Below are 15332 nucleotides of genomic sequence, written 5' to 3' on the forward strand. Positions count from 1 at the left end.
TCCCTCCGCGTCTGAGGAGCAAATGGCGCGGAGCCTCCTCAGCTGGCCGCAGGCGTGCCGCTCCCTACGCGCGCCCTCCAACTCCATGGATTTTGAACAATTGTTATTCATATGTTGCACATTATTCGAAATAATTTAATTCTTTTATATCTGCCCTCGTCCTATCAATTCAAAGAGGGCTGCCTACACGCAGGACCAGGTCTACTTTTGGGGTGATAAAAAAATTCTGGAAGTAGATGGTGTGATAGTTGCGCAATGTGGTGGCTGTAGTAAAGGAGGGCCGATGCATTCACAGGCTTTAAAAGAGTTATTGATACAATAGTGCAGTTTGTTTTGCGCACTTCCTCACACTATAAAAAAAGCCACGCTGGAATCTTCCCCTTTGCAGCCGCCTCCCTCCAGCCCCTTAGTAGCCCAGCCCCCGGCAGTGGGGGTTGGGAGGTCTTCACAGCAAGTGAGGCGGCCTGAGCGTTCTGAGGCAGTGTGGCGTCTCTGCGCGGACCTTCTTTCTCTTTCTAGAACTTTCTGGACAGCCAGCCGGCTCACGGGCCCAGCCGCTCCGCAGCATGTGGGATCCTCCTGGACCGGGGCACGAACCCGCGTCCCCTGCATCGGCAGGCGGACTCTCAACCACTGCACCATCAGGGAAGCCCGAGAACATCTTTTTTAATCATTTGATTTATGTCTGCCTGATTTCCTTGCAGTTGCACATTTTTCATATGTTTACTGGTATTCATAGTTCATCCTTTCTGAATTGTCTATGACTACCCTTTGCTGTTTTTATGTTTGATGATTTGTTTTTAGCTTCCTAATTTGTAGTTCTTTATATGTTGATTAGCCTTTTATCTCTTAGAGATAATTGCAAATCTTTTTTTCTTAATCTGTTGCTCTTTAAAAATGTTCATGGAGATACTTTATTTTTAAGAAGAAGCAAGTGTTTGAACCGAAACCGAAATGTTGCTTCTTAACTTTATGCTTCCTTCACCATAAGAAGGTTTAAAGATTTTTTTAAACTGTAGTACAATATGTAAATCTTTTCCTTTATGGCATTTTGGTTTGAGACTTGTTCAAAAAGGTGTTCTCCACAGAGAGATTATAAAAACATTTCCTATTGTGTCCTTCTGATACCTTTAGAGTTTCATATTTATATTTAGTTCTCTATTCTGTCTCGACTTTATTATTGTATGCGATGTAAAGTAGCACTCTAATTTAGTTTTATTCAGATAGCCAAGTATCCCAAGACCATATTTATTTTTCGTTCCCAAAATTTCTTAGCTATTCTTTTGCATTTTGGAATTAGCTAATCTAACATTCATAAGACATTCCCATTGGGTTTTTAACTGTTATTTCATTGAATTTATAAGTTAATATGTAGAGGGCTGACATATTTACAGTATTGAGTCTTCTCAAGGACATGGTATACAGCCATTGATAATCACATCTTATTGCCATCCTATTTTGTATTTTCTACTTAACCTGATATCTCATTTCTTTTTGTTCCTCCTTTCCTTCCCTTTTTTGGATTAATCAAGTTCCTTTTTTTCTGCCCTTGATTATTTGGATGTTATTTACCTGGCTTTTTTCTACTGGTTGCCTTGAATTTTTTTTCACCAACATATTCTTCTGTCAGTTTTGAGTTTTATATGATATCTATAAAATTCCTCAATAGAACAAGTCATTAGCAAATTTTAACTTTCCCTATTAACTACTTTCTTTAAAAATACTTAGTTCTTTCATTTATCAGTGCTACGTATGAACATTGTTTAAAGCAGGGGTCAGCGAACTGTTTCCGTAAAGGGCCGTATAGTAAATATTTGATGCCACATGTTCTCTGTTGTAGCTGCTCAACTAGACCTTTGTTGTGGCACAAAGGTAGCCATACACTATATGTAAATGAATCAGTGTGGCTGTGTGGCAGTCACACTTTGTGGACACTGAAATGTGAATCTCATATAATTTTCACATGCCACAAAATATCCTCCTTCTTCTCATTTTTTTCAACCATTTAAACACGTAGAAACCATTCTTAGCTCACACCTGTACAAAAGCAGTCCGTAGTTTGCCAACCCCTGGTTCAAAGAGTTAAATGGTTCTACAAGGTTTATTACAAAAAATAGCGATCTCTACAGGACTTCCCTGGTGGTCCAGTGGCCAGGGCTCCTCACTCCCAATGCAGGGGGCCCGGGTTCGATCCTTGGTCAGGGAACTAGATCCCACATGCTGCAACTAAGAGATCGTATGCTGCAACTAAAGATCCTGCATGCTGTAACTAAAACCTGGCACAGCCAAATAAATATATATTTTTAAAAAATAGCAATCTCTTGCTTCCACCCACAGTGGTCCATCCATTCCCCAGAATCAACTACATTCAACCCTTTTAGCTGTTTCTTTTGGCATTTACCTCGAGTTCTGTAAATACATTGTTTATAGTGCTGTTTCTTTATTTTTTAGATTTTGGGAATTATTGATTGACTTCTCACAGTTAAAGATGATGATGTAGCTCTTTCACCACCCCCATCCTTCCAGTACAGTATACAATCGTCTGCATTAGATTATTCTTTGATGTTCACGTTATCAAGTCTACAGCAACTCTGAGGACTTTTCCTTTCTCTCCTGATGTTTTGTTTTCCTTAGAGTTAACACTTGTCTCTCCCTACCCCGTGTTGCTTGTTCTCTACTACTTATTATAGGTCAGCACTTCCCCAAACTGGCTATATCTCCTCTCCAGCTGCTGAAAGATGTCCTGCATATTTCATTCACTTGGAGCACTCTCTCCTGGAGCCTTTTGACTTGCCCTCCAGGCCCACTGCCCAGCTGCCAGCCTGGGTCCCCTTCCATCATCCTGGAGATTGCACTTGCCTTTCTTTTAGCTTGGGGCCCCAGTTTCATAAATCCCATCTCTACCTCTGTCGTAGGTTCCTGTCTGGTTTTGGTGGCACGTCTTCTCTAGTAGCTTCCAGAAAAAGAATGCAGAGGAAGTAAACTATTTGAGTTCTTTTATGTTAGAAAACGACTTTAACCTAAAAATTGACAGTTTGGTTATAGAATTCTAGGTGAGAAAATCGTTTTTCCCCCAAATTTGGAAGGCATTACTTCATTGTTTTCTAATTCTTAGTGCTTCACTGAAAAGGCTGAAGACATTCTGTCTTCTGATTCTTTGAATGTGACCTTTTTTTTTCTCTCTGACAGTTATTCTCTCGGCATAATGAAGATATTATTCAACTCTTCAGGATTTCATTGATGCCTTAGAGAAGGCAGCTTTCAGTCTAAAAGTCATGGTTTTAAAGGTAATCAACTTTTACAATCTGGCTGCTTCTAAGATCTGTGTCTAAGTGTGGATCTATTTCCGTTTTATCCTGTTTGGGATCTCTTGAGCTTCTTTTTTTAAAAAATTAATTAATTAATTTATTTTTGGCTGTGTTGGGACTTCGTTACTGTGCATGGGCTTTCTCTAGTTGCGGCAAGCAGGGACTACTCTTTGTTGCAGTATGCGGGCTTCTCATTGTGGTGGTTTCCCTTGTTGTGGAGCACGGGCTCTAGGCATGCAGGCCTCAGTAGTTGTGGCTCACGGGCTCTAGCGCACAGTCTCAGTAGTTGTGGCACACGGGCTTATTTGCTCCGCAGCATGTGGGATCTTCCCGGACCAGGGATTGAACCCACGTTCCCTGCATTGGCAGGAGGATTCTTAACCACTGCACCACCAGGGGAGTCCCTTGGGCTTCTTGAATTTGTGGATTTATGTCTGTCATCAGTCCTGGAAAATTCTTAGTGACTATCTCTTAAAACCTTGCTGTTACCTTAGTCTGTCTTCCTGAGGCATGGCAGTTAGATTTTTTGTTAGATTTTCTCATTCTATCTTCTGTGTCTCCTATTTTTCAATTTTATTCAAATTTTATATTTCTTTGTGCCTCTGTGCTGCATTCTGGATGCTTTCTTTAGTTCTGTTTTACAATTTACTAATTCTCCAGCCATTTCTTATCTGTGATTAAAACCATCTCTTGAACATTTAAAAACTTTAAAAATTTGTGAAATCCATGCAGAGAAAGCTTTCAACAAAATTCAACACCCATTTATGATAAAAAACCTGCAGAAAGTAGGCATAGAGGGAACTTTCCTCAACATAATAAAGGCCATATATGACAAACCCACAGCCAACATCGTCCTCAATGGTGAAAAACTGAAACCATTTCCACTAAGATCAGGAACAAGACAAGGTTGCCCACTCTCACCACTCTTATTCAACATAGTTTTGGAAATTTTAGCCACAGCAATCAGAGAAGAAAAAGAAATAAAAGGAATCCAAATTGGAAAAGAAGAAGTAAAGCTGTCGCTGTTTGCAGATGACATGATACTATACATAGAGAATCCTAAAGATGCTACCAGAAAACTACTAGAGCTAATCAATGAATTTGGTAAAGCAGCAGGATACAAAATTAATGCACAGAAATCTCTGGCATTCCTATACACTAATGATGAAAAATCTGAAAGTGAAATTAAGAAAACACTCCCATTTACCACTGCAACAAAAAGAATAAAATATCTAGGAATAAACCTGCCTAAGGAGACAAAAGACCTGTATGCAGAAAATTATAAGACACTGATGAAAGAAATTAAAGATGATACAAAGAGATGGAGAGATATACCGTGTTCTTGGATTGGAAGAATCAACATTGTGAAAATGACTCTACTACCCAAAGCAATCTACAGATTCAATGCAATCCCTATCAAACTACCACTGGCATTTTTCACAGAACTAGAACAAAAAATTTCACAATTTGTATGGAAACACAAAAGACCCCGAATAGCCAAAGCAATCTTGAGAACGAAAAATGGAGCTGGAGGAATCAGGCTCCCTGACTTCAGACTATATTACAAAGCTACAGTAATCAAGACAGTATGGTACTGGCACAAAAACAGGAATATAGGTCAGTGGAGCAGGATAGAAAGCCCAGAGATAAACCCATGTACATATGGTCACCTTATCTTTGATAAAGGAGGCAAGAATATACAGTGGAGAAAAGACAGCCTCTTCGATAAGTGGTGCTGGGAAAACTGGACAGGTACATGTAATAGTATGAAATTAGAACGCTCCCTAACACCATACACAAAAATAAACTCAAAATGGATTAAAGACCTAAATGTAAGGCCAGACACTATCAAACTCTTAGAGGAAAACATAGGCAGAACACTCTATGACATAAATCACAGCAAGATCCTTTTTGACCCACCTCCTAGAGAAATGGAAATAAAAACAAAAATAAACAAATGGGACCTAATGAAACTTCAAAGCTTTTGCACAGCAAAGGAAACCATAAACAAGACCAAAAGACAACCCTCAGAATGGGAGAAAATATTTGCAAATGAAGCAACTGACAAAGGACTAATCTCAAAAATTTACAAGCAGCTCATGCAGCTCAATATCCATAAAACAAACATCCCAATCCAAAAATGGGCAGAAGACCTAAATAGACATTTCTCCAAAGAAGATACACAGATTGCCAACAAACACATGAAAGAATGCTCATCATCATTAATCTTTAGAGAAATGCAAATCAAAACTATGAGATATCTCACACCGGTCAGAATGGCCATCATTAAAAAATCTACAAACAATAAATGCTGGAGAGGGTGTTGAGAAAAGGGAACCCTCTTGCACTGTTGGTGAGAATGTAAATTGATACAGCCACTATGGAGAACAGTATGGAGGTTCCCTAAAAAACTAAAAATAGAACTACCATACGACCCAGCAATCCCACTACTGGGCATATACCCTGAGAAAACCATAATTCAGAAAGAGTCATGTACCAAAATGTTCATTGCAGCTCTATTTACCATACCCGGGACATGGAAGCAACCTAAGTGTCCATCAACAGATGAATGGATAAAGAAGATGTGGCACATATATACAATGGAATATTACTCAGCCATAAAAAGAAAGGAAATTGAGTTATTTGTAGTGAGGTGGATGGACCTAGAGTCTGTCATACAGAGTGAAGTAAGTCAGAAAGAGAAAAACAAATACCGTATGCTAAGACATATATATGGAATATAGGAAAAAAAAAGGCCATGAAGAACCTAGGGGCAAGGTGGGAATAAAGACACAGATCTACTAGAGAATGGATTTGAGGATATGGGGAGGGGGAAGGGTAAGCTGGGACGAAGTGAGAGAGTGGCATGGACATATATACACTACCAAATGTAAAATAGATAGCTAGTGGGAAGCAGCCGCATAGCACAGGGAGATCAGCTCGGTGCTTTGTGACCACCTAGAGGGGTGGGATAGGGAGGGTGGTAGGGAGGGAGACGCAAGAGGGAAGAGATATGGGAACATATGTATATGTATAACTGATTCACTTTGTTATAAAGCAGAAACTAACACACCATTGTAAAGCAATTATACTCCAATAAAGATGTTAAAAAAATTGTGAAATCTGGCATATGCATATAAAGGTGCAGAAAACATCAACATTTAGTTTAGGAAGTAATGTTAATGTAAACACACATTTAATTGCTATTCGGATCAAGTACACTAGCCTCTCCTGTCTCTCCAATCACCATCCCCTTCTCCCACTCTAGTGGGAACCACTATCGATGTTTATGCTACTGAAGCCCATGCTTTTCTTTCTTTTTAAAAATTAATTAATTAATTTATTTTTGGCTGCATTGGGTCTTCATCGCTGCTTGTGGGCTTTCTCTAGTTGCGGCAAGCGGGGGCTGCTTTTCGTTGCAGTGCACAGGCTTCTCATTGTGGTGGCTTCTCTTGTTGCAGAGCACGGGCAGGCAGATTCTTAACCACTGTGCCACCAGGGAAGTCCCCATGCTTTTCTTTACAGCTTTACTTCCTTCCTGTGTATGCATCCCTAAACAACATCATTTCATTTTGCCTGCTTTTGAACTTTATATCAGCAGAACCATATATAGTATGGATTCTTCTGTGTTTGGCTTCTTTTGTTCAACATTATGCTTGTTCATTCATGTTTTCAAGGCTGTAGTTTATTTTTATTGTTGTATAGCAGTAAACTGTTGAATATATTACAGTTCACTTACACATTCTATGATGATAGGCCAGGTGGGTTGTTTCTAGCAGCTGGTTATTGGGAGTATTATTGTACCTGCCTTTCAAGGATATATCTAGGAATGCAACTGCTGGGCCATTCAGTATGGATGTCTTCAACTTTATGATATTACCAAATGCTTTCCCAAAATATTTGTACCAATTACTCTCCCACCAGGAGTGATTGAGGGTTCCTGTTGCTCCATGTCCTTTCTGAGATTTATTATAATTTAAGTTTTGCCAATCTGCTAGGTGCATAGTGGTATCACATGTTTTTTTAAATATCAAGGAATAATTTGCATAGAATAAAATACACAGAACCAAAATATCTATTACACTATAATCACTCCTTGCTTCCCACTGGGAGAGCATTTTCAGATTGAAAACAGTAATGAAGGGCTTCCCTGGTGGTGCAGTGGTTAAGAATCCGCCTGCCAATGCAAGGGACACGGGTGCGAGCCCTGGTCCGGGAAGAACCCATGTGCCGCGGAGCACCTAGGCCTGTGTACCACAACTACTGAGCCTGCACTATAGAGCCCGTGAGCCACAACTACTGAGCCCACGTGCCACAACTACTGAAGCCCGCGCACCAAGAGCCCGTGCTCCACGAGAGAAGCCATGACAATGAGAAGCCCGCGCACCGCAATGAAGAGTAGCCCCCGTTCGCCGCAACTAGAGAAAGCCCGCGCACAGCAACGAAGACCCAACGCAGCCAAAAATAAACAAGTAAATTAATTAATTAAAAAAAACAGTCATGAAGGTGCTTTTAGTTAAAAAGTAGAAACAGAACAGAGGCTCCACCTGTCTTGGCCTCACCTACCTCTCCTACCTCATCCTTGTCCACTGTACCATGGTCTCCTGTGTTCCAGTTAGGCTGCTATGTCCATCTTTATTTTAGAGATGAGAAAACCGACCCTCTGAGCGGTTTATTAACTTACTCAAGGTCTCAAGAGTGGTAGAGTCGGGATTTGAACTGGGCTCTATCTCCAAGGCTCTTACTATTATCCTTCACCATGCAACAGACTCATTTGTTTGTGTTACAGCAGAACTGTCCACCCTAGGCTGTCAGCTCTGTGAGACCAAGGAATATGTCTGGCTTCTGTACCACATGGTAGGCGCTCAGGAAATATGTGTTGAATGAATGATTAGATGAAGGAATGAACCTGTTAGGATGCAAATCTCCCTGCCTATCTCTTCTATCCATCTGGCAGTAGCAATACAGCAAGCTGTATGGATTAATGGAAATGAGTTTATTCCATGCTCTACAAGAACAGTTCTCTATAAAACGAGACCCACTGTTGGTAATTCTTGGAAGAGAAGTCCAAGAACAGACAGGGCAGGTGTGGAGGGGGTTGCTAGCCACCTGGAGGTCATAGTGAGGTACACCCATAGAGCAAGGAGCCAGGTGCTGAAGAGGAGGGGAGAATGTCCAGTCTGTGTCGGGCCCACCTCAGATGCACAAATCTTGCAAATGAAGTACTTGCGCATATGCATAAGTACTGTTATAGAGTGGAGCAATTTGTGTCTAATTCTCCCACCATTTGCATCTCACAGAAGTACCTGTTTTGTGATTCTCGTTTCCCAATGCAGGCGGAATACACTAAGAGCCCAACTGCAAACTTCCGCTCCAATGTTGTCCTGCAGATCCCTGTCATCCAGTAAGGCTGGCCCCAGTGGCCCCTCCAGCCTCTCAGATGGGGAGCTGGCCCGTAACTTACAGGACAGCGTCAAGCACCGCATCCTATACCTCTCAGAGCAGCTGAGAGTGGAAAAGGCCAGCCTGGACAGGAACACTGTGGGCTTCCTCAAGCTGGTGTCCACAGCTGGCCGGCAGCAGGCCCCCCATGTCTGGCAGGCCTTAGAGAAGGTGAACCAGCGTGCCTCTGCCACCGTTGCCCAGATTGAGCGAAGGCTCCACCGGTGTCACCAGCAGCTGCAGGAGCTGGAGGAGGGCTGCAGGCCCAAGGGCTTAGTGCTGAGGGCAGAAAGCAGCCTGGGGTACAACCGTGAGCAGCCCAGCGAGAAGGCTCTGTTTCAGAGTCCCCCAAGCCAGGTGCGGAACACTGCCCATCCACCGACCTGTTTGATGTAATTAGACACCTCTCTCCAGAGAGTCACTCCGCAGCCTTGCAGCGGGGGAGGTCCTCGGAGACCAAGCATGGGGCCCAGCTGTGAGCCCTGCTGTGGCAGAAGGTGAAGGAAGAGCGGATCAAAGTCAAGACCTTCCACCTCAGCTTGCAGGTGTCCTATCAGAGCCTCAAGGAGCGGTATGTGACCAACCTGCAGGCATCGCTGGAGTCCCTCTGAGAGGAGAAGTGCAGGTGAGGCAGACCCCTTGGCCGCCTGAGCTCTGGGGTGGGTGGGGGGTGTCCGTGTTCCTCTCATCCCCTGCCCACCGTGCACGCCTGCCTGGCCCTCTCCCGGCCAATGGGGCTCTGACTGGGCTCACACCGGCCTGCGGTGGCGGGGGGGCCAGCAGATGCCTATCGTCAGCCAGGCAGGTGTCCGCTGGTCCCCATGTGCCGGAGAGGTGTATGATGCATGACTGGAATCGCCTTGCCAGCCCTGGTTCCTTCACCTGGGCTCATGGCTAAGTTGGGGCACAAGGTCCTGTGTGGGTTATTTGTTCCAACAATGACTGCCTTCTGCAGAGTGCTTCCCCCCGCCCCCCTGCCCCTGTGTGGTGGGTTGATATTATTTTCATCTAAGGTCAGACTAGGGCCCACCAACAGGAAAAAAGGTGAACTCAGTCTCTCAAAGGACCCCCCCATTTCTTTCTTTTTTTTTTTTGCGGTACGCGGGCCTCTCACTGTTGCGGCCTCTCCCGTTGTGGAGCACAGGCTCCGGACGCGCAGGCTCAGCGGCCATGGCTCACGGGCCCAGCCGCTCCGCGGCGTGTGGGATCTTCCCGGACCGGGGCACGAACCCGCGTCCCCTGCATCGGCAGGCGGACTCTCAACCACTGCGCCACCAGGGAAGCCCTCCATTTCTATCTGGACACTTCCTGGGGTCCCAGCCGCCCTCAGAGGTGCCGTACACCCTCCTCTGCATTAAATAATCCTTACAGCAGCTTCACCAGGCAGGGAGGGATTCGCTGAGATGAGCCCACATTCCCAGCACTTTCACGGAAGAACTCTGCAATCCCTTTAGCATCTGTGTGTTTGTGGGGAAGTGGTGATGGGAATCAATCGTCTTGTTTTCACAGAGAAATCCTACCCACATTGACGCCACCTGACAAATCCCTCAAGAGCAGTTAAGGAGTACGAAGGTTCAACCCATGGTCAAATAAGGTAGCCAGTGAGAATTCAGATTTCTTTTGGAGGTGATTTTCTTTTTGAAATTTTGAATTTTATTTTTTATACAGCAGGTTATTATGAGTTATCCATTTACGCATATTAGTGTACATATTCAATCCCAATCTCCCAATTCATCACACCACCACCCCCCGCACCCCCCCATTTTCTCACCTTGGTGCCCATATGTTTGTGCTCTACGTCTGTGTCTCTATTTCTGCCCTGCAAACCGGTTCATCTGTACCATTTATCTAGGTTCCACATATGTGCATTAATACACGATATTTGTTTCTCTCTTTCTGACTTCCTTCACTCTGTATGACAGTCTCTAGATCCATCCACATCTCTACAAATTACCCAATTTCGTTCCTTTGTACGGCTGAGTAATAAATAATAGTAATAAAGCTCTTCTTCACATGGACTGATTTCTTGTCTAGTTGTATCAACTAGCCATCTTCTCACATGGCACAAGAGGATGAGGCAGCCGTCTGGGGCCTCTTTTATAAGGGAGGTAATCTCATTCATGAGGGCTCCCCCCTCATGGGCTAATCACTTCCCAGGGCCCCACCTCCAAATGCCATCCCTTTGGGGGTTAGAATTTAACAGGTGAATGAGGGGGAGAGGTTTACAAATATTCAGTCCATAGCAGTGTCTGTCCATCTATTGTTGCTCCTATGTTCCCTTTTTCCTGCTGAGATAATCAAGGTTTTCATTTACATTTTAACTTCTCTACTGCCTTTTTAGGCAATTATCAGTTTTCGCTGAAACTTTACAATTCACCCATGAACTGGAAGAAAAACCCTCACGATGTCTGGGTCTGCAAAGTGCCTACCTTACCCTCTCCCCGGAGAGGTGTCCCATGGGTGCTGAGCAGGAATCGGACTCTGGACCCCCGCCCTCACCCGCAGCAGCCCTTTCCCTCCATTGCCCACAGCAGAGGCCAGACTCAGATGAAACGTTCAGGGAAATTTATTAAACAGAAACATTGACTGAAACCATTGAACACAGGGCATAACAACACACAGAGGAACTTCTAACGGCCACCGGAGCTCACGGGTCCCGGCCCCACCCAGGGTCCTCGAAAAGGTGCCTCCGCTACACCCCACCCGGCGGCCCTCCATCTCCCCACAGTCTCCCTTCCTGAGGGCCCCGCGGGTGGCCTCTCGCCAGGAAGATGGGCGCCGGCCATGCCCGCTCCCCCCAGGGCAGACCCTCCATTTCTGGCCCACATGCCCGGGGCCTGGCCCTGCCCTATGGCGGACACAGGACAGTCCCACAGCAGGGCGCACGCCACCGAGCCGGGGACGTGGAGTCCCGAGGAACAACGGGGTGGCCCAGCAGAACACAAGCCCTGGGGGGCCTCCCGCAGACCTCCTGCAGCCCCGGTCAAGGTCTTCCTTCGAAGGTCGCAGGTGGGCTCCCAGGTCCTGGGGTGGGCGCTGGCTGTGACCTCGTCCATCCCGTCCTTCCCGCCGGCTCCTGGGACTGGGCTCGGGGTCTCCACGCCGCGCAGGGGTTGGGGGAACTGCTCAGAGGAGAACACATGCACATTTCCACAACAACAGGCAGCGCTGGGCCTGAATCTATGCCCAGAAAGCACACGTTGAGCTCACGACACTGGCCCACAGAGACCAGAGCCTTGGCTGGCTCGTGGCGCACCTCAGGGCTCTGCGGGGGGACGATGGCTAGGCTGTGTGTGTTGGGGGGAGGGGAGCGGGGGCTGGGGGTTCCTTGACACCTGGGTCCCTCTGGGGCCTACAGGGACACATTTGGGCTTGCCAGTACAGGGAGCAACCTGCCCCAGGGGATGATGAATAGGGGTCCCCTCTCAGGAGGGAGGCCCAGGCACCTGGAGTGGCCCCTAATATGGGGCCAGTAGGCTGCCAGGCCTGGCCTCCCCCTGCCTCCAAGCCTGGCAGCCCCACGGCCTGCTGAGCCTAGTGGCCCGAGGTGGACCCCGGGGGGCTCATCTCTGCAGCCCCGTCCTCATTTCCCGGCTCTTCTGGGATGGGCTTGAGCCCCTCCTCGGGGGTCTCCTCGGCCTCCTGGCCTCCTGCCTGGGCGAGGCCCTCTGGCTCCCAGCCAGGACCTCCTGGGGCCACCGGGGAAGCACTGCCCATCCGGCCAGGCATGGGGACCCCGGGGGCATCTGAGGGTCCTGCCTGACCTAGGCCCGCAGGGGCGGCAGCACTTCCATCTTCCTGAGTGGCCGCGGACGCCTTGCTGGTCTCCCCAGGGCCAGGGGCTGCCCTGGCGGCACCATGGTCTTCAGGGGCCGCCTCGCCAGCCTTGGCAGTGCCGGCAACTGCCGCACTGGCCTCCTCACGTGCCGGGTGGTCCTCGGCGCTCCCTTCCTTGGAACGGGCGGCCTGGGCGGTGGTATCTTCACCATGTGCAGTGGTGCCTGCGGTGATGGCCTCATGGGCCGGGGCGGCCTGGGCGGCTGCTGCCAGGACTGCAACGTCCACACGGGCCTCTTCCTGCCCTGGGAAGTGCTCCCTGCTAGCCGGGTCGGCGTCCCAGGCCTCGGTCCTCTGGATGAGCCGCAGCATCCCCGCAAAGCCGGGAGGCCTCCTCATCAGCCGCCTCCTCCTCAGCGTGTCCCGGAGCGTGTCGTTCAGCCGGGCCCGCGTCAGCACCTGCCGGGCGCGCGCCTGGTCCGCCATGGCCGGGTGGATGGCCCCCTTCTCCAGGGCCGACTGCAGCAGGCCTTCCAGGCGCATCACGTACGCAGAGAGAGTCTCCTGGGGCCGCTGGGCACAGGTCACGAACTTCAGCCGAGCACTCCCCCGGGGGTCCTTGTTCCCAAACACCTGCACCAGCGCGGCCAGGCAGTCCTGGGCAGCCAGCTCGGGATCTTCCGCCAGGAGGCCGCGCAGGAGGTCCAGCGCGGGGCCGCGCAAGCTCTCCACCAGCCTCCTCCTCCTCTCCCTCTCAGACACGTGGCGCCACAGGTGCAGCGTGTGGCTGGCCTGCTCCAGCCAGCTCTCAGAGGACCCTTCCCCGTGGCCCGGCTCTTCCATCCCAGAGAAGGTTCCCAGCTCCTGGTAGCCCATGCTGTCCAGCACGGGCTGCGAGGCCTGCCTCCACTGCTGGGTCCCGGGCCCTGCCTCACCCATGGCGCCTGCCACTGTCACAACTGCTTCCTCAGGCGCAGCCATTGCCCCGCCCGTGGGTCCTGCCATACTCAGAAGTCCTGCCACGCCTGCAACATTTCTGTAACCTGCAGCTCCTTCCTCATCTGACTCAGCTCCTGCTTCACCTTCAGCTCCTGCTTCACCCTCAGCTCCTGCTTCACCCTCAGCTCCTGCTTCACCCTCAGCTCCTTCCAGCCCTGCAGCTCCTTCCAGCCCTGCAGCTCCTTCCTCACCTGCAGCTCCTTCCTCACCTGCAGCTCCTGCTTCACCCTCAGCTCCTGCTTCACCCTCAGCTCCTTCCAGCCCTGCAGCTCCTTCCTCACCTTCAGCTCCTTCCTCACCTGCAGCTCCTGCTTGACCCTCAGCTCCTGCTTCACCCTCAGCTCCTTCCGCACCTGCAGCTCCTTCCTCACCTTCAGCTCCTTCCTCATCTGCAGCTCCTTCCTCATCTGACTCAGCTCCTGCTTCACCTTCAGCTCCTGCTTCACCTGCAGCTCCTGCCTCACCTGAGGTTCCGTCGTCACCTGCAGCTCCTTCCTCATCTGACACTCCTGCTTCACCTTCAGCTCCTGCTTGACCCTCAGATCTTTCCCCACCTGCAGCTCCTGCCTCACCTGAGGCTCCCTCCTCACCTGCATCTCCTGCCTCACCTGCAGCTCCCTCCTCACCTGCAGCTCCTGCCTCACCTGCAGCTCCCTCCTCACCTGCAGCTCCCTCCTCACCTGCAGCTCCTTCCTCACCTTCAGCTCCCTCCTCACCTGAAGCTCCCACCTCACCTGCACCTCCCTCCTCACCTGCAGCTCCCTCCTCACCTTCAGCTCCTGCTTGACCCTCAGCTCCTTCCAGACCTGCAGCTCCTTCCTCACCTTCAGCTCCCTCCTCACCTTCAGCTCCCTCCTCACCTAAGGCTTCCTCCTCACCTGTGTCTCCCTCCATACCTGCGACTCCCGCCTCCCTTGCAGCTTCCTCCTCCCCTGCAGTTCCTGAGTGACCTGCAGTTCCTGCCTCACCCGCCCTGCCAACCACTGCTTGTCCCTGGGGCTGCGCAGGGCAATTGGATCTATCCTGTGAATCAGCATCAGGAGCCTGGGGCAGGCAGACCACAGTCCAGGGCCCTCCCTTGCCTGGTATTTGGCGGGGGAGCAAGCTTCGATTTAAACACTCAGCAAACTCGACCAGGGCAACACTCGACCCCAGCTCCTTTCTGTAGACCTTGCCCAGCACTCGGTATCTGCCCAGGGAATGCAGGGCAGCCTGCACAGCCTCCTGGAATTCCTGGTCTTTGCAGTCATCTGGGATTCCCAGGATGAGCAGAGATCGCTGAGCGTTCACGCCCATCGACCTGCACCAGTCCCGCAATACCGCCAGAGCCATCGCCATCTCCGAGGACCTGAGGGTGGGGGGGAAGCGATCAAGCAGGAGTGCACAGGCTGTTGAAGTGTGGGAACCGGCCTGTGGGTGCAAAGAAGAGAGAATCATGTTTGTGCCACACAGCCCACCCTAGTGCCCCTCACAGCAGCAGCCTGGAGCACCTCCCTGCCCTGTTTGGTTTGTTTGACTTTAGGACACTTTTTTTATAAATTACATTTATTTACAAGATAGAAGGCTAGGGACTTCCCTGGTGGCGCAGTGGTTAAGAATCCACCTGCCAGTGCAGGACACACAGGTTCGATCCCTGGTCCGGGAAGATCCCACAAGCCGCGGAGCAACTAACCCCACGCGCCGCAACCACTGACCCAGCGCTCTAGAGCCCACGAGCCACAACTACTGAGTCCACGTGACACAACTACTGAAGCCCACATGCCTGGAGCCCGTGCTCTGCAACAAGAGAAGCCACCGTAATGAGAG

The 15332-nt window shown here is 49.1% G+C and overlaps 2 protein-coding genes across 2 annotated transcripts in view; one reads left to right on the forward strand and one right to left on the reverse strand.

Annotated features, from left to right (window-relative positions):
• Positions 1 to 3275: 3275 nt before the first annotated feature.
• The window catches only part of TEX28 (testis expressed 28), a 118117-nt gene continuing 106060 nt past the window's right edge, over positions 3276 to 15332 (forward strand). The window contains 4 exon segments of the mRNA XM_060137244.1: positions 3276 to 3287; positions 8645 to 8688; positions 8690 to 9084; positions 9087 to 9375. Coding sequence (XP_059993227.1) covers positions 3276 to 3287; positions 8645 to 8688; positions 8690 to 9084; positions 9087 to 9375 — 740 coding nt within the window.
• LOC132513841 (paraneoplastic antigen Ma6E-like) lies at positions 12118 to 14864 on the reverse strand. Its single transcript, XM_060138444.1, has 4 exons — positions 14333 to 14864; positions 14081 to 14296; positions 13880 to 13954; positions 12118 to 13735 (listed from the first exon to the last, which is right to left on the reverse strand). Exons 1-4 carry the CDS (start codon positions 14862 to 14864, stop codon positions 12285 to 12287), a joined length of 2274 nt encoding a protein of 757 aa, XP_059994427.1. The 3' UTR covers positions 12118 to 12284.

This window comes from Lagenorhynchus albirostris, chromosome X (genome assembly GCF_949774975.1).
Source record: "Lagenorhynchus albirostris chromosome X, mLagAlb1.1, whole genome shotgun sequence".
Classification (NCBI taxonomy): Eukaryota; Metazoa; Chordata; class Mammalia; order Artiodactyla; family Delphinidae; genus Lagenorhynchus; species Lagenorhynchus albirostris.